General features: G+C 41.1%; 1 protein-coding gene across 1 annotated transcript in view; it reads right to left on the bottom strand.

The window, feature by feature from the left end:
* The window catches only part of FRAS1 (Fraser extracellular matrix complex subunit 1), a 534,366-nt gene that overhangs the window by 291,394 nt on the left and 220,380 nt on the right, over positions 1-22,592 (bottom strand). The window contains 7 exon segments of the mRNA XM_059887796.1: positions 610-753; positions 2,480-2,627; positions 3,926-3,961; positions 5,870-5,959; positions 10,854-11,045; positions 11,551-11,652; positions 13,298-13,381. Of these exon segments, the coding sequence (XP_059743779.1) occupies positions 610-753; positions 2,480-2,627; positions 3,926-3,961; positions 5,870-5,959; positions 10,854-11,045; positions 11,551-11,652; positions 13,298-13,381 (796 nt within the window).

Raw genomic sequence — 22,592 nt, 5'->3', positions numbered from 1 at the left:
TCCATGGATTCTCCAGGCAAGGATATTGAAGTGGGTAGCTATTTCTTTCTCCAGGAGATCCTTCTGAACCAGGGATCGAGCCCGCATCTCTCACATCTCCTGCAGATGGGTTCTCTATCAATAGTGCCACTCGGAAGCCCCACACGTACTGTAAGAATTCTGAAACGCACATGAACCCCCTCTGGATCCTCTGGTAACCCACAAGAGGTAAGGTCTGTTACCAATTATCTGTGTGATATTAAGCAAGCCAGCTCATTCTCTGGTCCACAGATTCCCCATTAGCAAAACAATAAAGTTCTAGTAAGTGTTCTTGAAGGTCATGTTACCTCTGAAGTTCTATCTTGGATAAACTGATGACTATCCTTGAAAGTGAGAAATCCAGCCATGATACCTAGTAAACATCTGACTGCCCCATCATCTCTTAATACCTCCTGGTAAGCGTGGAAACACCCATCAAATGTGAGATGGGTGTAGAGAGGTCAAGGAGCCTACGGATGACATCACCCTCTTCTCATGGCTTTTGGAAGTTGTGCATTTCCTGCACCATGATCCCATCCAGGATACCAGTGAGCCTCAGTCCCTCCCTGGGTAGTCTGCCTGGAGCCGTACCTAAACAGAGAGCACCAGCTTGGTAAAACCCCAGACCACAGCTGTGCACACATTGTCCATTCCTCAGCAACTTGGTGGGATCCTGGCAGAGGTCACAGTGGTCTGGAGACTGAGAGCAGGTCAAGCAGTCTGGGTGGCAACGAACTATGATCAAGGACAAAGAAGAGAACTCAGTAAAGACCATATAATTTCTCTTACCTCCTTCTAACAAGGGATTTATGGGGTATATGGATCTGTATAGCATATGGAGAAAACTCTGAGTGTGTATGAGAAAGGACTCCAAATAGCAAAACTGATTTCAATGTAAGATTTCAAGGAATTGCTCCTTGTCTGAAAAACACTGTGTCCAAAGTGAAGACATTAAAAACAATACCAAACTAGCCCTTTGCAGACAATTTACCACCAAGTTCAGTGATGATCCCAATGACTGGTAATGAGGTTTGAAATCTTGGAGAAAAAGAAGAAAAAAGTGGCTGTATTTTTTTTTAAAGAAAATAACTGTTTTTCAACAGTATAGGTTTTATGCATGAAAAGGGTTATAGAGGATCTGTAAAAAATATGGAGAAAACTCTGGGAATGAAAAAGGACTCCAAATAGCAAAATTGATTTCAATGAATTGCTCCTTGTTTGAAATACAATCACTGTGTCCCCAAAGTAAAAACATTAAAAACATTACCAAACTAGGCCTTTTCATGCTTCTGTCTCCTCCTAGAATACCTCTAGAAACAGGAATGACTAGTTCCATGATAGATGATTTAAGCAGATTCAATGATTTATAATTTCCTAGAAGTTTTTCCTAACCTTTGACGTGCATAAAGGTTAAAACATAAAACCTACACTGCTGAAAAACAGTTATTATATTCTTAAAAAAAATACGTCATTTTTTTCTTCTTTTTCTCCAAGATTTCAAACCTCATTACCAATCACTGGGATCATCACTGAACTTGGTAGTAAATTGTCAGCACAGGGCTACTTTTAGGTTTCACCGTTGTCAAGGACCTGATTTTCAAGGTTTGGGAAATTATAATACGCTACATATTTGTTTTAGAAAGCCCAAAGAGTCACTTTGGTGAGGGTAAAGTAACGAAACCCTGACATTGCCATGGTTTTCCCATGATAAACTCTTCATGGAAACACCGATCAGGCAAAATATGTTGGGTGCCACAAATGCAACCGCCAATATGAAAAACTGCAACTCACAGATGAAAACAATTAATTATGAAATATGAGTGCAAGAAAATGCCACTTCTCCAAGGCAGACTGAGCTCTCAGGCAAATTACTGCTCAGCCAGAGCAGCTCCAGGGCTTGCCAACAATTATTAACTGGAACTAATTCAACCCCAGGTGATTTGAAGGCAGAGTTGCAGAACAAGTAGATAAAATTTTCTTTTGGAAGAAATTAATGGGTCCTTCAACTTCAAAAACCCGTTTGAGAACTCCAAAAGGAACCATCTGTTTAATAGTTCATCTTAAAGAAATGAACATCCATAACAAACTTGCAACAATTTTTCTTTGATCTTCGACAACGAAGCAGTCCTAGTAACCATATTTGCCTTTACAGGTTTTTGAACATTATTGTATTTGATTTTCACAATAATTTTGCAAGGAAGATAAGGCCGTTTTATCAACAAGAACATGAAGAGTCAGAGAGGACCAATGACTTCTGCGAGGTCACATACTCATAATCAGCTGAGTTTGGCAAATGCATGGGCCAAGATTAATTAGCATCATTTGTTAGAAAAAATTAAGAAACAAACAAACCAAGTGAATGAGTAGAGAAAAATAAGCAAGGGGCAGGAGGAGAGGAGATCTCTCTGAACTGTGTGGCATTAAGGACAGCTTAGCAGACATAAATTGGTCACGGACCCACCTGATGTGCAATCGGGACAGCACTGTCCCTTTACCGCCTGGGCTAGTGTGGCCACCGGGCATGGAGGACAAGAGGGCTCGTAGCAAGTTATCTGAGCCCCCCGGCACTCACACACCTTGCAAGGGCCATCCTCCCACTTCTCTCCTTCCTGCAGGAAACAGCAAAGAAGGACGTTGTTATCAGAGTGCAGAGATTCAGAAGCCAGGTGGCTGGTGGAGAACGCATGATTTCCATAAGGGTCAAAGTGAAGGCTCCTGATTAGTACAATGCCAAACCTAACCGAAACAGGACATCAGTAGAAAAGTTCAAGCCAGTCAGTCCTAAAGGAAATCAACCCTGAATATTCATTGCAAGGACTGATGCTGAAGATGAAGCTCCAATCCTTTGGCCATCTGATGGGAAGAGCCAACTTATTGGAAAAGACCTTGATGCTGGGAGAGATTGAAGGCAAAAGGAGAAGGGGATAGCAGAGGATGAGATAGATAGCATCACTGACTCAGTTAACATGAATTTGAGCAAACCCTGGGAGACAATGGAAACCAGAGGAGCCTGGCGTGCTACAGTCCATGGGGTTGCAAAGAGTCGGACATGACTTAGTGACCGAACAACAACAAGAGTTATAAATTTAAAAGGATAGCGTCTCCCCTTCTTTGTTCATAATTGATTCATTTTAGAGTAGAACCGAGGCAGAAAGATAAAGTGTGAAAGCATTCTGGGGCTTCCAGAATATGCAAGAAGGATATAACACTTGTTTCTCAACCTATCTCAGCAAAAACAAAACAAAACAGAAACACCAGAAGGGATTACTGTGTACCTGGTGATTAGCAGGTGCATTAAATACAATCTTTATAACAACAGTAGGAAGCAGGTTAAAATGTTGAATTTCCTTATTGTTACTATAGTAAGAGCAACAGTAGGTCATGTATTCTTACAGCGACAGCTCTCGCATACCCACATTTAGTGGGCTGCGGATGTGCCATGGGCTTTCTCACACTAAATATTCTTTTCAGCCAAGCAAATGATGATAATAAACATTAGTGCTTTGACAGAGTGTCCAAAGTGAATTATAAAGAGCAATTCCTTTCTGCTCACTGTGCTATTCACCCTGGAGATAGAAAAGAGACAAACGTTCCTACCAGAATGTTTGGGGACATGAAGGAGGTATTGTTAAAGAGAATAAAAGGGCATACTTTAAAATAAAGTTTTGATAAAATGTTTACTAAGTCAGTTGATGTTAAGCATTCTGAACAATTAATGTGACAGTATTTAGCAAAAGTTCAACGAATCAGTCTTTGTTATCCTTACAATTCTTAATCCCAGACCATAGTGCCATCAAATATGACTACAAAAATACTGAGCATTAAGGTTTCCCGGGACAGTTTATGTAGATCACTGCTTAAAATAATTTTGTACATATTTATCTACAAGCTAAAACTTTATACTTACTGGAATACGTTTAACTTTACTTGCATTTGAGGACATCTAGGAACAAAGCAAAACAGAAATATTTTTATACTACTAAAAACACCATTAGGCTGATCTAGTCATTTTTTTTCAATAGGAAATATCCATTTTTCCCTAAGTAACAAGCAACTTCAGTCACTGTTTATGAACATAAATAAAATATATATCAAAAACAAGAAAAGCATACCAATATGAGGTGAAGACAATATGTCTAGGAAATATTTTTGAATTCTTATTCTCACTTTGTGCTGGAGTATTTGGCTTCAATTCCCCTCAATATGAAGGACTTTGCAGGCAAGAGACCTAAGCTTGTAAGAGCACATTCTTGAAACTTCTATGGTACTGCAGCATCATGGGAATTGGTGCTTATTTAAAACAACTTGCTTTTATTGAATTCTACTGGGCTTTATTTACCTCCAAAAATGGACAGGAAAATTAATACTGTGATATAGAGAGAAAACACAACTTCAATATTTATAGGGAAACTTTAATCTCCTAAATTTTTAGGAAACAAAGTAACTAAATTATGAAGTATCAATATGAAGCAAACAATGCCAACAGCATTATGATAATAATAATAATCTTAAGCTTCTTTATATGCCAGGTATTGTTCTGACTTTATATGTATCATCTCAATAGACCCATGAGATAAGTACTATTTTTATCTCCATAGCTGAGGATTAAGTAACTTGCCCAAGCTCACTGTCAGTATGTGGCAAAATGGGGTTTTGAATTTAGAGCTCACGTGTTTTAACCCTGCACACACAGCATCCCCAGCTTATACAAAACATTGGCAAGTTGACAGGTGCAATTTACCCAGATCATAAGAGAAAAGGGTGTGGGAATCAGTTCACCAGTCAGAGCACCTAATCCTAATACTGATAATCCCACTTTGATTGGTCAGTGAAGCAGTTGTATCTGTGATTAACAGATGTGTTTTTAAGAACACATTGAATTTATCAACATTCCAAGAACCCCACATGGAAAGTAAGAGCTATAAAGATAGAGCAAATTTGAAGAGATTAAGATAAATATGTTTCCCTGGGGTATAGAAGAAAAAACAAGTACAGACTTAGGGATAAATAAAACCTTAACTAATAGTTTTGCTCTACATCCAACACATCAAAATCCTTTCAGCTCTACCTGCAGGATAAACCTAGAGCCTGATCGCTTTATATCACTGCCTCCCTAGACCAAACCACCACCACTGTCCTCCAGACTACTGCAAAACCTTCTAACCGAACCACCTAGTATCCGTCTCACCTCCTTTGTCACTTGCCCATATGGTGGCCAATGTGACTCTCTCACAAGTAAGCCCCTCACAGCCCTGCTCTGCTCAGGACTGTCCAGCAGCTCCCATCTGGTTCCGGGTGAAACTGGGGTCCAGGCTACCTCCTGCACTTCATCTCAGAGCCTTTCCCCCTCATTCCCTTGGTTCCAGCCAAACTCACTTTCTAGCTGTTTCCTGGACCTGCCAAGCACACTTCTGCTTCACTGTTTTTTCCTTTGCTGATTCCTCTTCCCGGTAAGTAACCCCCTCCAACATATCCCTGGCTCACTCCCTCAGCATCTTCTTTCAGGTTTTGCTCAAATTTCTCTTCATGAGAGGCCTGCCCCCATCATCTGATGTAAAAGACGCCTCTCTCCCCTCAGTTACTCCCCAGCTGTTTTATTTTCAAAGTGGTGCCTGTCACCACCCAGCACGTGTGTTTGTTGTCTACATGCCCACCGGGAAACAAAAGCTCCTGAGAGCAGGGCCTCTGTCTGCGGTGTGGGCTTCTGTATCTCCAGTACCTCGCACAATTGTGCAATCATGTTTGTTAAACAAGTGAATGGGTAAAAGAAATGAGAAGGTAATGCCCCCTTATTAAACTAATTTCCAAAGATTCATTTTTATTAGTCTTCAGTTATTAGCCCGATACTCACAAATTCTGCATTTTCTTCGTAAACACAATAACCATTCCTTGAAATGCATTCAGGACAGCATTTTCCCTCTAAGTGAATTAATTCTTCACCCTGCAGAATAAAGGTTGCAGAAATACACATCAAATTAACATCTCCAGGTAGCAGCACTAAATTGCGAAGTGGCTGAATTCCCTAAGTAGAATAAAAAGCCATAACACACCCCTCTGCTTTGGCTTATGACTTACTGCATCTCCCCTGTGCTATATCCCTATGAAAAGCCTAGTCAGTACAGCTCATCTTCCAGAAGTGTTTTTTTCTTTCCAGTTCTGATGATCTTTGTGTATGATTTCCTACCCATGACCAGGAACTCCCATGAAGAAGAAAGGCCACAAGTAATCTTGTAGTCATGGAAAGTTATGAGTTTCAGAAAAGGACCTTAAATTTATGTTCAAGGTTTGAACTTGTGATTTGATTTCATTAACAGTGCTCAAATCACACCAACATTTTCCCTTGAATACAAAATCAGGCACATCCCTATATGCACAGATGAAGTCTCAGACATAAATTAAACAGCAGAAAACTAATTTCTATTCAATATTCTGAAACTGTTATCCAATTCACATAATCACTATTTTAAAAATTAAAGGAAAGAAGGAAAGAAATGCCACACTAGGAAGGCAGATATTAAACTTTCAAAGCCATCATTTTATCACTTTTAACTTATCAAAATCAATCATTTCAAATTTTTTATTATAAAATAATAAATGCTTAGTATAAAAATAATTCTGAATTCTATAACTTAGAAAACATAATTTCATTAAACATAAGTCCTACCTCCCAGGAAATCTGCTATTAAAAAGACAAGCTTTATTTACAACTTTTCATATGCATATAGTATCTGTAGGCTAAAAAGTATTCTTTAAAACACTTCCCACTTTCTAAAGATGTATCTACTTTTTAAAAAATGATGATGTTTCTTTACATGAAGACATTATTTAATTTGTGATCTATATTACATTTGAAGTGTAAAAACCATGTTTAGGTAAAAACGGAATAATATAAAATTGCATAAACAGAATAATCACAGTATTTATGTTTAAAAACACTGTGCACTAAATAAAAATATGAAAGAAAAGCTTTGGTTGTCTTTCAATTGTAGCATCACGAATTGATTTTAAAGTCTCTTTTTTACTTCTCTTGAGCCTTCAATTTTCTAAGTGAATATGTATTATTTTAATGAAACTATCACTTTAAAAAGAAACACAAAAATATATGAATGACCATAATTTTTATAATATCTAAAAAGTTATTTCAAAAAGGAAGGGGTTAGATAGATCACCATTCCTCAAAATCTCATGCCAGTCAGAGGGTGCTACAGGGAGCAGACGTATTTACATATAAATTGTTTTGCAGAAACGTGACAGATCAGTTGGTAGTGAAAGCCTAACCCACAAACACACAGACATTTGCTTTCCAAGCATATAAAGGGGTTTATAAACATGTAATCTAAGTCACTTAAAACAATGTTTTGAAACAAGACAGAGTATGCGTACTTCTGTTAAAGTTGAAATGCATGAGACATTATTGAGTGCCTGCTGCTGCTGCTGAGTCGCTTCAGTCGTGTCCGACTCTGCTCAACCCCATAGACGGCAGCCCACCAGGCTCCTCCGTCCCTGGGATTCTCTAGGCAAGAACACTGGAGTGGGTTGCCATTTCCTTCTCCAGTGCATGAAAGTGAAAAGTGAAAGTGAAGTTGCTCAGTCGTGTCCGACTCAGCGACCCCATGGACTGCAGCCCACCAGGCTCCTCCGTCCATGGGATTTTCCAGCAAGAGTACTGGAGTGGGGTGCCATCGCCTTCTCCGTCTTGAGTGCCTACTACAATACAGACACACAAAACTGAAAATGGAGCCTGCATCACTCCGATAAGGCAAAGAAGGTAGCTTTTCTGAGTCTTCAAAAGCTCCTGAAAATAACCACTAGCCCTGCTCCTGGTGAGTAAGGATGCAGTTTCCGTGAGGCAGGAAGTTCTAAATAGATTGGCTATTTATAGACATCTGGATGCCCCAAACTGCATCAGTTCCCTGCGATGAGGAGCTTGCTCCAATTAGCATCAGACTTCGGCTTTGAGAAAAATTGCTTTGTGAAACAAAACTAACTCTTCTTTTTAAGAGGATTCTGCTGCATAGGCCAGATGGAATCTGCTAACCCCTCACCATTGAATCACACCAGTATCCATCCACCAGATAGAGACTTTGTCATTCCACCAACCTGCTCACTGGAAGAGAAAACATTCTTTTGAGGGAATTTTCCTCTGCTGGAGAAGGGAAAAGCACCTCATGGCATGACTACCTTCTTCCATGTCTTTTGCTAGAAACTTTTATTCCCTTACCATTTTATCTCTCATATATGAATGTGAGGTCTTTAAAAAAAAATGGCAAATTGACTTCTTCATTTGAATTCATGCTCAAAGATAATACTAAATATAGAAACATGGAAATAATCCTGTTACGCTATTCTACTGCTGATTTACTTATATTTCGGTGTTTAGGGATTTAGTTTTATACATCAATGACAAAGGTCATGCCACTTGCTCCTTTTTCAACAAAAAAACCCCTGCTATTTCAATGCTATCATAATATTGCTGTTGATAACAATGCAATAGTTATTACAATGGTGATGCTACACAATTTTGCCTCTTTCTCTAGAAGTTTACTTGTCTGCACCTTTGTGGATAGAGACACAGACTTATTCTACCTTTGGTATGAAGATTAGAAATCAAATGACCTTGATATATCTTAGAACAGGCAGAAAGTGGGGTAGAATTGAGTAAAAATACCAATAGCGTACTTTTACTGCTCGCCTTGGCAAATGTCATCATTTTCTCCAGGTGCTCCTAATGTATTTTATTCATGTTAATTCCTAATCATTGGTGTCATTGCATATTATAATTCCTATGTATGTATCCTATTTCCCTCAAAAAGCCTGGGAACTCTTGAGATTAAAATGTATCTTATTCATCCTGTTATCTCCAAGCAACACAGAAGTTCAAAAGTGAGTATCCCAGGCTTTCACAAGGTCATTGAGAAAGTGAAAGTGTTAGTCACTCAGTCGTGTCCGATTCTTTGCGATCCCATGGACTGTAGCCCGTCAGGCAATCTCTATCAAGTTCTCCAGGCAAGAATACTGGAGTGGGTTGCCATTCCCTTTTCCAGGGGACCTTCCTGACCCAGGGATCGAACCCATGTCTCCTGCATTGCAGGCAGATTCTTTACCATCTGAGCCACCAGGAAAGACACTTAAGTGACTTTTGCACAAGGTCATTAAGCGTAGCTATTTACAGAAGTATGGCATAGAAAGAAGGCTGAGGGATATTTTTTTGCACAGTTTAGTCTTGGTTAAAATTTCCCATCTGGTAGTACATTCATAGAATCCAGGGTCTTCAAACAATATGTGCTAATTGATTAAAGATCTGGAGAAATAGGCCAAAGGCATTAGAACTCAATTCATAAAGAGAAGACAAGTGGGCCTGGGCGGAGAATGAGAGGCAGGTGAGACAGTGCCATGGGGTGACCTGCAGAACACTGAGACCCATTCCCCTGGCTTCAGCGGCTGCTCCCCACCTCCCTAAGAACAGAGGAGAGGGCCTGGCTTATGCCACCACAGCAGGAGCCATGGAGACTGGCAGGCACTCGCAAATGCATTAACACTGGGGGGGGGGGAGGGCGCGACAGATTATTTCCTTTGAGTGAGACTCTTGCTATAGATCTGACTGAAACTAGGTGGTTAAGGGACCCACCCTACAAGGATCACCTCTCCCTGATTTTCCACAAACCCTGGGATATCAGACAAATTAAAACCTTGGAAATATCCCAGCATCCTCTGGGCAGACTGCCAAGGCCAGGAAGCCCAGTCTTGGCCCGAGAGAGAGAGAGGGAAACAGAAGAGGGCCCTGACCAGGGTTTTTCTCATCTTCATCCAACCAATCTGATTCCCCTGACATGAAGAAGAGAGATGAAAAGGCATGTGGAGGGAAATAAATCTGCGAAAGGCAAGGCCCTCTTTACCTAAATGTGTCTCAGCTCTGCTGAGACACTGAAGTAGGAGGCAACATGAAAAAGAGCTCTGTCGCTGACAGCCCTGTTTGATAGGCTGTTCCTCCCCAGGAGCCATGTCAAGAGCAGCTGAGACGTGGGGGAGAACAAGAAAGAAAAATGCCTTCACAGACACCCCGTGCTTCAGATCTTCCTAGCTCCCCTCATCCACTCAAGTTTACAACCCCGCGGGAAACTGGTGGGGCGGATGGGAGCAGCCAGGGAGAGGGAGACAACTTTGAAAGCAATTTGTTTTGCAGCGGGTCAAAATTGAGTTCAAAGGGAAAATAAAAAAAGCAATTTCCCTACCATATATATCTACAGTCCAAACACAGGCTACTTTGTTAAAAGATTCTAGAAATTCTGCAGACGGCAGAATGTGGAGGTCAACAGAGTTAATTATTTATGGGGTCTCCCTTCGTGCCTTTTTAAAACAAAAACATAGACACATTTCATTTTCTTTCCTGATTCACAGGAAGAGCCTCCAGGTGCCGGCTCACCACTAAAAGCTGCCAGTGGGGCCTGTGATAGAAGCTGGACCCTCAGAGCACCTGCGGACTCTGCTTCAGAACCAGACTGAGCTGGGCAGCCACCAACGACGAGGCCCAGCTGTGCTGACTGTTAGGCTCCTGTCCACGTCATCCCTTTCTGTGTCCATGTCTCTGGCTCAGGGCTTCCCATCTAACCAGCTGCACCAAGAGCTAACAGCTCCGGGCTAGCTGTTCCAAGCCAATCTGAACAGAAAGTAACGTTTACACTACAGAAGCTCCGTGCTAGGAGACAACTTGAAATTGAGCCATCAAACCTGGCTGTCCCCTCTGCTGGGAAGGGACAGGAGGGAACAGGTGGGGGACCACCGATCATACTGCAGAGAGGGTTTCAAGTCCAAACAGAGATGCCTTTGCTCCTTACCTGGGCACACTCCACTTTGGCACACTCTGCAGTCTGGCAGGTCACTTGGCCACGGTTGCACACGCAGAACTCACAGGCCGAGCCCTTCCACATATCATCCTGGTATCGCACGAGCCCTCTGTGCGAGCAGCTTCCAGCAGGAGACACACAGTCCTCACAGCATTGCCCTGGAAGCCGAGCCCGTCTCTGACCCTGAGGAAGCAGAGAGAAGGGAGGGGAAGGGCAGTGGTCATGAGGGCACCAAAGCATCGGAGCAAAAGGGAAGGACACAAAACACCAAGTTTGTACACTATTTCCTGGTGGCTCAGATGGGAAAGAATCTGCCTGCAATGTGGGATATCCAGGTTTGATCCCTGCAGGGAAGATCGCCTGGAGAAGGAAATGGCAACCCACTCCATTCTTGCCTGGAGAATTCCATGGACAGAGGAGCCTTATGGGCTACAGTTCATGAGGTCGCAAAAAGTCGGACATGACTGAGCAAGTAGCACTTTCACTTTCCCTTACCCCACCTCCCCAAATGGAGGCAGGTTCCCCTCCACCCCCACCTCCTTCCTGGGAGGCAGGTGCTTCCTACCTCTATCTCATAATCTGAGCATCATAACACTGTCTTTCTTCAAGGGACACAATGGACTAAGAAACGCATTTCGAAAATGACCTTGATAAAAGTTGGAGAATCAAGCTGCACACTCCCAAATACCTTTTCGCATCTTAATGGAGGGCAGGGCTGTTTGTGACACCTGACCTGGCCCTGGTCACATGTACACGTGGTGCAGGCATTTTCTTGCCACTGCTCTCCATGCTGAAGAAAGGGGGAAAAAATAGAAAATCAAATGTCACATGTAGCAAATAGAAACCTGAGGCACATAAGACACACAACTTTTTATTAGTTTTCAATTGAGTCACACTGAATGTAATCCTGAGAAATGATAACATTCACACAGCAAGAGGCTCTAAGAAAAAAAGTCAGGAAATGTCCAATGAGAACTTTGGATTCATTCTTATTCAACTAGATTCATTCTGCAGACGCCTTGAGGGCCTGCCTGCTTTATGCTAGGTACACAGAGGCCTGGGAACACTGAGCGTCATAGAAAGTCAGTGTTGCTGGCTAATAGATGGTTTTTCTTTAGCTCTTTGCTGAGAGACCCAGTTCTCATGGCCATATACTCACGTTTCCAGCTTCCCTTGCAGCCAGCCCACAGACTTAGTCCCCCACCAAGGGGACCGCAGGGGAAGAATGCTAGAGGTTGAGGAAAGGACACTCCTCACCCCATAAAAGAAGAAAAGCCCACCCCTTTCTTCCATCAGGCTTAAGTAATGAGTGGGTGAGGACGAGCTGCCTGAAGCCGTGGAAGATACAACGGCTGGAACATGAGGGGACAAGCCAGAAAGCAAATGCCAACATGCTGAGGACGGGAGACTGCAAAGATCAAAAGACAACATCATGGAGACCTGACCAACCCTGCGACTTCCCCACCTCTGGGCTTCCTGCTATGTGAGGTCATAAGTGTTTCATCTTAGCTACATTTAGAGGAGCATTTCTGTTGCTGGCGGCCTGAAACACCGTAACAGATGTAGAGGCTCTTCCTTCCAGGAGGAAATAATCCAGCATGTATGTGTCTACTGTATTAGACAGCAGAGATCTAGTATATAGAAAAATCATTTCCCCATGAGTTGTTTTCATCTAGCCTTCAAGGGACCCATCTAGAATTTATGTCATTCATCCCCTAATACCCTTCCAGATTCTCTGCTGAGAGTCAAAAATCACAATTTCTATTTACTTTTCCTCAGAATGACTGGTAAGCAAGGGAAGTAGTTGGGTTTATTTTTGATAGATTCTTTGCTTTAGAATAATGTAACCTTCTTTTGGTTCAGCTGGGCACTCCCAAGACAGAACATTCATTCGCTCAATTTGTTGAAGTCACTTTCGTTTGGTACCTACTCTGTGCCGGGTAGTCACCTACACTGTCCCAATAGCACTTTCAAGCTTGCAGGCTCCACCACCAACAGACTCCTTGCCCTTCCCTCTCTGTCCTCCCACCCCACATTGCTCCCAACATCACTGTAAGTCAGGAGACACTGTCTTTGAATATCAGTGCATAAAGTCCAACCCAGACAGATATTCCCAGAGGCTCCAGGTTAAGTGTCCACTGACAGTAACCAATGGTACTCCTTTTTCCCTTCAAGATGTGTGAACAGAGAGTTCACCATGGTTCATGAACCAGGTGCTGCTTGCCAGCACATTCTTTTATATTTCTAATCCTCTCCGATTTAATTTTTTCAGAAAGGCTTTCCATGAAGAGAAGAAAAAAGCCGTTTATGTACTGAGTTACTAATGCTGGCACAGAGTCAGATGAGGGCGGGGAAGGAATGATGGTTAGCAAGGCAGTGAGCAGATGTGTAAGAACGCGTGTCACAACACCTACTAGGGGCACATCAAAGCTTACCTCGTACACTTGGCCAGCAGCAGAGCACGACAGCGAAGAGCACTGTGGACAGCACTTTCCAGGGACTCGGATGACGGTTTCATCCTAACACCCCAAAAAGAGTCCATCAGAAGGCGATATTAATAAAATCCACAACAGTAGGAAAACTCCACTCACAGCCAACTCAAACATGCGCCTCAAAGCAGCCAGAAATAGCAATTTCCTCTCCTTTAGTATTTATTAGTCACCTGGTGCTTTGATAAGAATTAGCACTTCTCAGGGCAGTGTAACTTGAGAAGTTTGCACATTCCTCAACTCTCAGCTACTTCTAAGAACAAATAAAAGCACAGCTAATAGCAATAAGAATAGTACTTCCTTGGACATCTAGGTTGCTTCCAAGTCCTGGCTACTGTAAACAATGCTGCAGTGAATACTGAGGTGCATGTGTCTTTTTGAATTATGCCCAGTAGTGACCTAGATGGGTAGGATGTGAGGGGGATGGGGGGACGTCCAAGAAAGAGGGAATATACATGCTGCTGCTGCTAAGTCGCTTCAGTCGTGTCCGACTCTGTGCGACCCCATAGACAGCAGCCCACCAGGCTCCCCCGTCCCTGGGATTCTCCAGGCAAGAACACTGGAGTGGGTTGCCATTTCCTTCTCCAGTGCATGAAAGTGAAAAGTGAAAGTGAAGTTGCTCAGTTGTGTCCGACTCTTAGTGACCCCATGGACTGCAGCCTACCAGGCTCCTCTGTCCACGGGATTTTCCAGGCAAGGGTACTGGAGTGGGGTGCCATTGCCTTCTCCGAGGGAATATACATATACATATACATATACATATATATATATATATATATATATATATATATATATTTAGTTCATTCACTTCACTGGGCAGCAGAAACCAACACAACACTGTAAAGCAACTATATCCCAACTTTAAATAATAATAATAAAAAGAAGAGTAGGTTTTGTTTGCCAAGTACTGTTCTAGGTACTTTATGTGAACCTGTGAAATAGGGACTCTTATTCCCCTTTTAAAACAAGCAAAGTGAAAACCAGAAAGGCTGTGGAACTTACTCAAGGTCACAGAGACACCTTGTCCAAGATGACCAGTAATGGTAAATGATTGGCAGAGAGGACTTCAGAATATCAGCCATTTCAACACTTCAGAACATTTACACTCCCACTGAGTTAGCACTAATCTCAAAGTGAGGGATCCTTCCCTTGATCAACTATCTCCCTGTTCTTCTGGAACTTTATGTGAATCCACACATTCAACTGTATGCATGAAGGAGTCCTTAACATGAAAAAAACCTATCATGCCCTTAAGTACCTTGGGGACTCAGATGGTACAGAATCTGCCTGCAATGCAGGAGACCCAGGTTTAATGTGTGGGTTGGGAAGATTCCCTGGAGAAGGGAATGGCTATCCACACCAGTCCTCTTGCCTAGAGAATTTCACGGACAGAGGAGCCTGGTGAGTTATAATCAAGCAGGTCCCAAAGAGTCGGACACAAATGAGTGACAAACATTTTCATTTTATTCACTTTAACATGAAAAAAAAAAATCAGTCACACCCTGAGATATCTATTAATAGGAATATGGCAGTGCAGAGAAATATGGGTGACAAGCATTAAATGCCCAAGGGACACCCCACCTCCTTATTCCTACAGTCTCAGCTCTAGGGCACCCACCCCCAGAATATCAGACCCTTTGTCTCTGCTGCCCTAAAAAGAATTTTCACAATGATGAGAAGACAAAGAATCAGCTTCTCATTTTGACATCACTACAGCTTTTAAAATGGAAGAAAGGAAGGCAAATTAAAGCCAAAAGAAGAAAGATTAGAATAAACCAAGTTTCAATTACAAAGAAGTGGTAGAATTTATACAGAAGATACCTCCTAAACAGTTATCTGCACTTCTTCTCACAAAAAGCAGAAAATGAGATTGCATAATCATTCAGTTCAGTTCAGTCACTCTGTCACGTACAACTCTTTTCGACCCATGGACTGTAGCACACCAAGCTTCCCTGTCCATCACCAACTCCTGGAGTTTACTCAGACTCATGTCCATTGAATTGGTGATGCCATCCAATCATCTTATCCTCTGTCATCCCGTTCTCCTCCCACCTTCAATCTTTCCCAGCATCAGGGTCTTTTAAAATGAATTAGTTCTTCACATCACATGGCCAAAGTATTGGAGTTTCGGCTTCAGCGTCAGTCCTCCCAATGAATATTCAGGACTGGTTTCCCTTAGGATTGACTGGTTTGATCTCCTTGCCATTCAAGGGATTCTCAAGAGTCTTCTCCAACACCATAGTTCAAAAGCATCAATTCAGCACTCAAATTTCTTTATAGTCCAACTCTCACATCCATGCATGACTACTGGAAAAACCCACAGCTTTGACTAGACGGACCTTTGTCGGCAAAGTAATATCTCTGCTTTTTAATATGCTGTCTAGGTGGGTCATAGCTTTTCTTCCAAGGAGCAAGTGTCTTTTAATTTCATGGCGGCAGTCACCATCTGCAATGATTTTGGAGCCCAAGAAAATAAAGTCTTTCACTGTTTCCATTGTTTCCCCATCTATTTGCCATGAAGTGATGAGACCTTTCTCATTGATCGCTGAGGTAGGCTTTCTTATCTCTCCTTGCAATTCTTTGGAACTCTGCATTCAAAAGGGTATATCTTTCCTTTTCTCCTTTGCTTTTCACTTCTCTTCTTTTCTCAGCTATTTGTAAGGCCTCCTCAGACAACCATTTTGCCTTTTTGCATTTCTTTTTCATGGGGATGGTCTTGATCACTGCCTCCTGTACAATCTCACAAACCTCCATCCATAGTTCATCAGGCACTCTATCAGAGCTAATCCCTTGAATCTGTTTCTCACTTCCACTATCATAATCCATATGGAATTCACTCTGCAAGAAAATAAGGCCAGGGTACTTGGGGGAAGGTGAGGGTGGTGGAGGGTGTCAAATAACCTTAATTTTTCATGGAAACTTCCAGTCATGCCTGTGGTTATTTTAATCCAATTACATATGATCAGCTAGATTAATGCATTACTCTCTATTAGGGATTAATTTTAAACACCTGAATCACTGGAATTAAAATGACAACTGTTTTCTCTGTACTAGGTTACTTTTATTACTGGATGAATCTATAAAAAATATGACAATTGATGTTTCATAGAGTATGTGAAAATTCGACATGGATTGAAATAATTGAGCATTCCTTGACCTCAGCTCTTGAGTTTAATAAAATTTCAGCAAGGAAGTAAAAATAAAGTTTTAGCTGACGTCATATTCATTCTTCAGTAACTGTGATTCATGGGGTCGCAAAGAGTCGGACACAACTGAGTGAACTGAACTGAACGGAACGCTGCATATAAGTTAAATAAGCAGGGTTACAGTATACAGCTTTGATGTACTCGTTTCTAATTTGGAACCTGTCCATTGTTCCACATACGGTTTAACTGTTGCTTCTTGTCCTGCATACAGGTTTCTCAGGAGACAGGTAAGGTGGTCTGGTATCCCCATCACTTTAAGTGGAATACTGTCTGGTATTCCACAGTTTGCTTTCCACACAGTCAAAGGCTTTAGCACAGTTAATGCAGCAGAAATAGATGCTTTTTCTGGAATTCCCTTGCCTTCTCTATCTTCCAACAGATGTTGATAATTTGATCTCCGGTTCTTCTGTCTTTTCTAAATACAGCTTGTACATCTGAATGTTTTCGGTTCATATACTTCTGAAGTCTAGCTTGAAGGATTTTTAGTATTACCTTGCTAGCATGTGAAATGAGTGCAATCGTATGTACTTTGAACATTCTATCATTGCTCTTCTTTGGAACTGGAATGAAAACTGATCTTTTCCAGTCCTGTGACCACTGCTGAGTTTTCCAAATCTGCTGACATATGGACTGCATCACTTTAACAGCATCATCTTTTAGGATTTTAAGTAGCTCAGCTGGCATTGTTTTCATCCCTGGTGGCTCAGATGGTAAAGAATCTGCCTGCAGTGCAGGAGACTGGGGTTCGATTCCTGGGACATGAAGATCCTCTTGAGAAAGGAACAGCAACCCACTCCAGTACTCTTGCCTGGAGAATCCCACGGACAGAGGAGTCTAGTGGACTGCAGTCCATGGGGTCACGAAGAGTCAGACAAGACTATGCAACTAACACACTTTCACAGCTGGAATTCCATTACTTCCAACTCATGGATTTGCCTTTCCAAACCAATATACTATACAGGGACCAGCACACTACAGACAAATGACCAAATCCAGCCTACCACCAATTTCCATAAGCTTTGACCAGAGCACAGCCACCTACACTCATGTACATATTACCTGTGGATGTTTCTGTGCTGTAATGGCAGAGTTGAGTAGTTGTTTCAACTACATGGAACACAAAGCTGAAAACATTCACTATCTGGCTCTTTACAGGAAAAATTTGCCAACTCTAAGTCTAATATAGTACCCTCAGTAATCACAGGAGTTCAGTACAAAAAAAAATATGTATGATTAATGTCATTATAATTTGGGATAGGGCCACCATTAAGGATATACAGTTGACCCTTGAACCAATAGAGGTAAGGGGAACTGACCCATCATGCAATTGAAAATTGGAATGTAATTTTTAGTCAGTCCTAGGTATCCATCTTTCCTCTGCATCTGTGGTTCCACATCCATGGATTCAACCAGCTATAGGTCATAGGGTATTGTACTATCTACTATTGACAACATCTGCATATGTTCAAACCATGCTGTTTAAGGGTCAACTGTATTTAATTATGGTTTACCATATTCCTTAAATTAAAATACTATGATAAACTTTATAGTATATTATGGCTAATAGTTCGTCACAAAGTATCTTCTCCTATGATACCTCTGAAAATATAAAAATGAGATGAAAACTGTACCATCAAAAAGGAGATCAGACAACCTCCTGCTAGTGCCAAGAGGGGTTGCACGGACCATTAGAATTTTGCTGGCCTTTCTTTGCTTTGTTAACCAAATAGAAATGAGAAGCATCACTTCCTCTGAACTCTCTGACTCTTAGTGCCAAACATAACATGGCTCATCCCCACAGTCTGCGGCCACTAGTACCCGAAGCCATCAGACTGCCCACTGTAGCCTTCACCGCCCTCTCTACATCTAATCAGAGCCCACCATGTAAAAAGGAAACAAAAAGAAAGATAACAAAGTGAATGGGAAATACATGCATTGGGGGAGGTAGAGGAAGTGATAAAACATGGGGACGAGGACACCCCAAATGTAAAGCACATAGTCACCAAGAAACACGGTGAGAACTCTTGCAAACTAGAGATTAGAGTTTTACGTTTCATGAATTCAAAATTTAAGAAAATTGGGCAGTAGAGACAGCAAAAAAATCTGATCTCAGTAAAGTAGAGCAACATTAAGTTAAAACTGGCCAGACCCTTGGTCAAGGAAACACACACCTTTCTTAGCACTTAGACTTTTATTTTCTTGGGCTCCACAATCACTGATGACAGTGACTTCAGCCACACAATTAAAAGACACTTGCTCCTTGGGGGAAAAGCTGTGACAAACCTGCTGCTGCGTCACTTTAGTCATGTCCGACTCTGTGCGACCCCATAGACGGCAGCCCACCAGGCTCCCCCATCCCTGGGATTCTCCAGGCAAGAACGCTGGAGTGGGTTGCCATTTCTTTCTCCAATGCATGACAGTGAAAAGTGAAAGTGAAGTCGCTAGACAGCAATATTAAAAAGCAGAGACTTCACCTGGCCAACCAAGGGCTGCATAGTCAAAAGAATGGTTTTTCCAGTAGTCATGTATGGATGTGAGAGTTGGACCATAAAGAAGGCTGAACGCCAAAGAATTGATGCTCTGGAGAAGGTGCTTGAGAGTCCCTTGGACTGCAAGGAGATCAAACCAGTCAATCCTAAAGGAAACCAATGCTGAATATTAATTGGAAGGACTGATGCTGAAGCTGAAACTCCAATACATTAACCACCTGATGTGAAGAGCTGACTCATTGGAAAAGACCACGATGCTGGGAAAGATTAAAGGCAGGAGGAGATGGGGGTGATGGAGGATGAGATGGTTGGAGGGCATCACTGACTCAATGGATATGAGTTTGAGCAAACTCAAGGATATTGTCAAGGACAGGGAAGCCTGCTGGACTGCAGTTCATGGGGTTGCAAAGTGTCAGACATCACCTAGTGACTGAACAACAACAGTGAACCCAAGAAGCGGGTATTAGCCAAGGGCATGCTGCTTACCTTTGCAGCTTTGAAGCACTGAGTATGAACAGATTTCTCTAAGGCTGAGCAAATAGAAAGAATGGAACTTGGGGGGAAATCCTAAGGCGCAAGCAAAGAGTAATAATACTCTGAAGATTCACAGAAAGGGCAGATTTCTGAACCTACATACTGCGAGATCTCAAATAAAATATTTTAAAACCATTTTGCAACTTGAGTAAGGCAGAAGAAAATACAGTCTTTATTAAAGAAGCAAAAAACAATATAGAAAGAGAAAGCATTGAAATTTTAAAAAATTAGAAGAACCTATGACAGGAGAAAGAAGGAAGAATTAACAGAAAATTAAAGAAATCATCAAATTAAAATCAATATGGAGGCAGGAAACACAAACTCAAGAAGCTCTCCCCATAATGCAGAGCAAAGACACAAAAGTGAAAACAATGAGGCAGAACATGACCAATAATGAGGGGAGATGGTAGAGGAGCAGTCTAAGAATCATAGGTGTTTCTGAGAACTGAGCATAATTGGAACAGACATGACTAATCAAGGCCAGAACTAAAGAAAACATTTCACACCTGGAATACAGACTGAAAGGGCTTCACAATATTCTAGGTAAAATATGTGAAAAGACACCTTCCTTAGAAATACCCTGGGGAAATGTCTTAATTATAAAGATAAAGAAACATCTTGCAAAAATTCAACAGAGTAAACTAACTGATATAACAGAAGAGAAAACAGACCCACCTCTGACTCCTCCACGGCACTAAATTCCAGAATTCAGTGGAAAGGAGATTATAATCTCCTTAAATTTTGGACCCCAACAAATAATCTTTCATGAGTGTAGGCAAATAGGAAATAATTCTACAACACATCAGTGGCTCGAAAGACATAACAATTTTTCACCTCTTTAAGAAAATACCTGAAGATGATGTTCAATTCACTTAGATTAATCAATATTGGGAATGGGAAAATGGTGGTATTGAAAAAAAAAGTGGTAATAGAGCCACAGGAAGAACTCTCATCAGACTGAACAGATCATTTTAACAAGCCTACAAAAATATGAACAGAGACCTCTGTTCACATGGCATCTGGACAAAAGTGAAGGCAAGCAATTTCAGTGTGAATTTATACTATCCACCAAGGGAACAACCCCTTATTTGAACACAGGAATTACTCCTTTTATCAGAGATAATCACTAACTCCAAAAATCTGATTATAACTACGAAATATATCCATATTTGCCTACCAAAAAATTGGAATGAATTTTAAAAAAAGTTCTACTATGATCTTTTTGAATGGTAGAAATATGGATGATCAGTTCCTTTACTGCTTTTTTCAAGCTTTCCTTAATGAACACAGATTCCTTTTACAATAAAAAAAAAACACTTTATTTTAAAAATCAAATTTTTTTAGAGCTCAAGACTGGAAATACATTTCTTCTGATGAACTTTTTTTTTTAAATACTGAATGAGTTAACTCATATAAAATGCTTGCAATCGTGATTGATGATGTTAGCAATTATTGTTTTGTGATTATTATTAGATGTAAACAATATGTGACTCATCATTTGGGGAGGTGATGTAGTGTAACAGGTAAAAATCGAACTCAAGTGTGGTCTGTTGAAGTTGTAATGTCAAGCTGTCTAGGTTAGAAGCACAGATACTTCCCTTGAGCAGATTATTCAAACTTTGTATCTCAGCTTTGTCTACAGCAACACGGGATGATAATAATAGCTCATACTTCATAAGGTTATTATGAAAATAAAAAAGATTTTAAATTAATGATTATGACATAATAAATACCCCAAATGTGGGGATGGTGATATGGTGACAATGATTATGTTTCCGACCAAGGCACTAACTCTATCAGTTCAGTTCAGTCACTCAGTCATGTCCAGCTCTTTGTGACCCCATGGACTGCAGCATGCCGGGCTTCCCTGTCCATCACCAACTCCTGGAGTTTACTCAAACTCATGTCCATCAAGTCAGTGAATCCATCCAACCATCTCATCCTTTGTCGTTCCCTTCTCCTGCCTTCAATCTTTCCCAGCAGCAGGGTCTTTTCAAATGAGTCAGTTCTTCGCATCAGGTGGCCAAAGTATTGGAGTTTCAGCTTCAGCATCAGTCCTTCCAAAGAATATTCAGAACTGATTTCCTTTAGGACTGACTGCCTCTTTATATCATCAGAACACCCAATGTTTTAATAGTGATATTAAATCAAGAAAAATGGTTTAAATAATCTGACAGTTGGGTATTTTTGAATGTCAAAGCAAAACTATAAACTTGATGCAAGAGTGCTTAAAATCAATCTATTGTCAAGACTTCAGAATGCTTGCATACCAATTAGCTCTACAGTATGGCAACAAATTTCATCTTTTTAAGTTAATTCATGCAAACTATAAGTTAGTACTGTTTGAAGCTAGAGTTTAGCATTTTAAAAAATGGGAACCAGCACTTTCTGGTATTCCAAGCTAACCCATGATATGCAGTCATTGTTGTTTTTAAAGACTTGAAGCAGAAGGTTCACAACGGAGTGTTTCCTCCTTCCCTCCTCCCACCTCCCTTATTGTAATGGTGGCAAACTGCTTAATTAAAGCTTCTTACACAAAAGACTAAACCCTGGGATGTGTAAGTCAAAATGCTCCAACAGTACAATATCTTTAAATGTAAGATATTCTGCAACTCTACCAAGAAGCTCATTTGCAATCTGAAAGCTAGGACAAGACTTCATGATGAATGGAGATAACGTGGTAAGTGTGCAGTATTTGCTGTAGTGTGGGTAATGCAATCTGGTCTTTCAATTAGATACGTTTTTCCTTTATTTGGCATTTAGCATTTCTAGCCTAATTGCCTTTTGTCTGCCTTAAAAAATATTGCCCAATTGTCACAATATGCAATGTTATTGATTTTGTTTTATTTGACACAAAGTACTGCTCTGTATCAACTGAATGCTGGCTTCCAGCTTTTTCTCAGATCAAAAATGAGCTATTTTTCAACTGGAGGCAAGCTCCTTTCATGGTTATCTGTCAACTGCCAAGGAACATCCATGGGAGCTACTGGAAGAATAAAAAACTACAAAATA

The sequence above is a fragment of the Bos taurus genome, chromosome 6 (genome assembly GCF_002263795.3).
Source record: "Bos taurus isolate L1 Dominette 01449 registration number 42190680 breed Hereford chromosome 6, ARS-UCD2.0, whole genome shotgun sequence".
Classification (NCBI taxonomy): domain Eukaryota; kingdom Metazoa; phylum Chordata; class Mammalia; order Artiodactyla; family Bovidae; genus Bos; species Bos taurus.
Note: the sequence above shows the minus strand (reverse complement) of the source record. Positions and strands in the feature narration are given on the sequence as shown.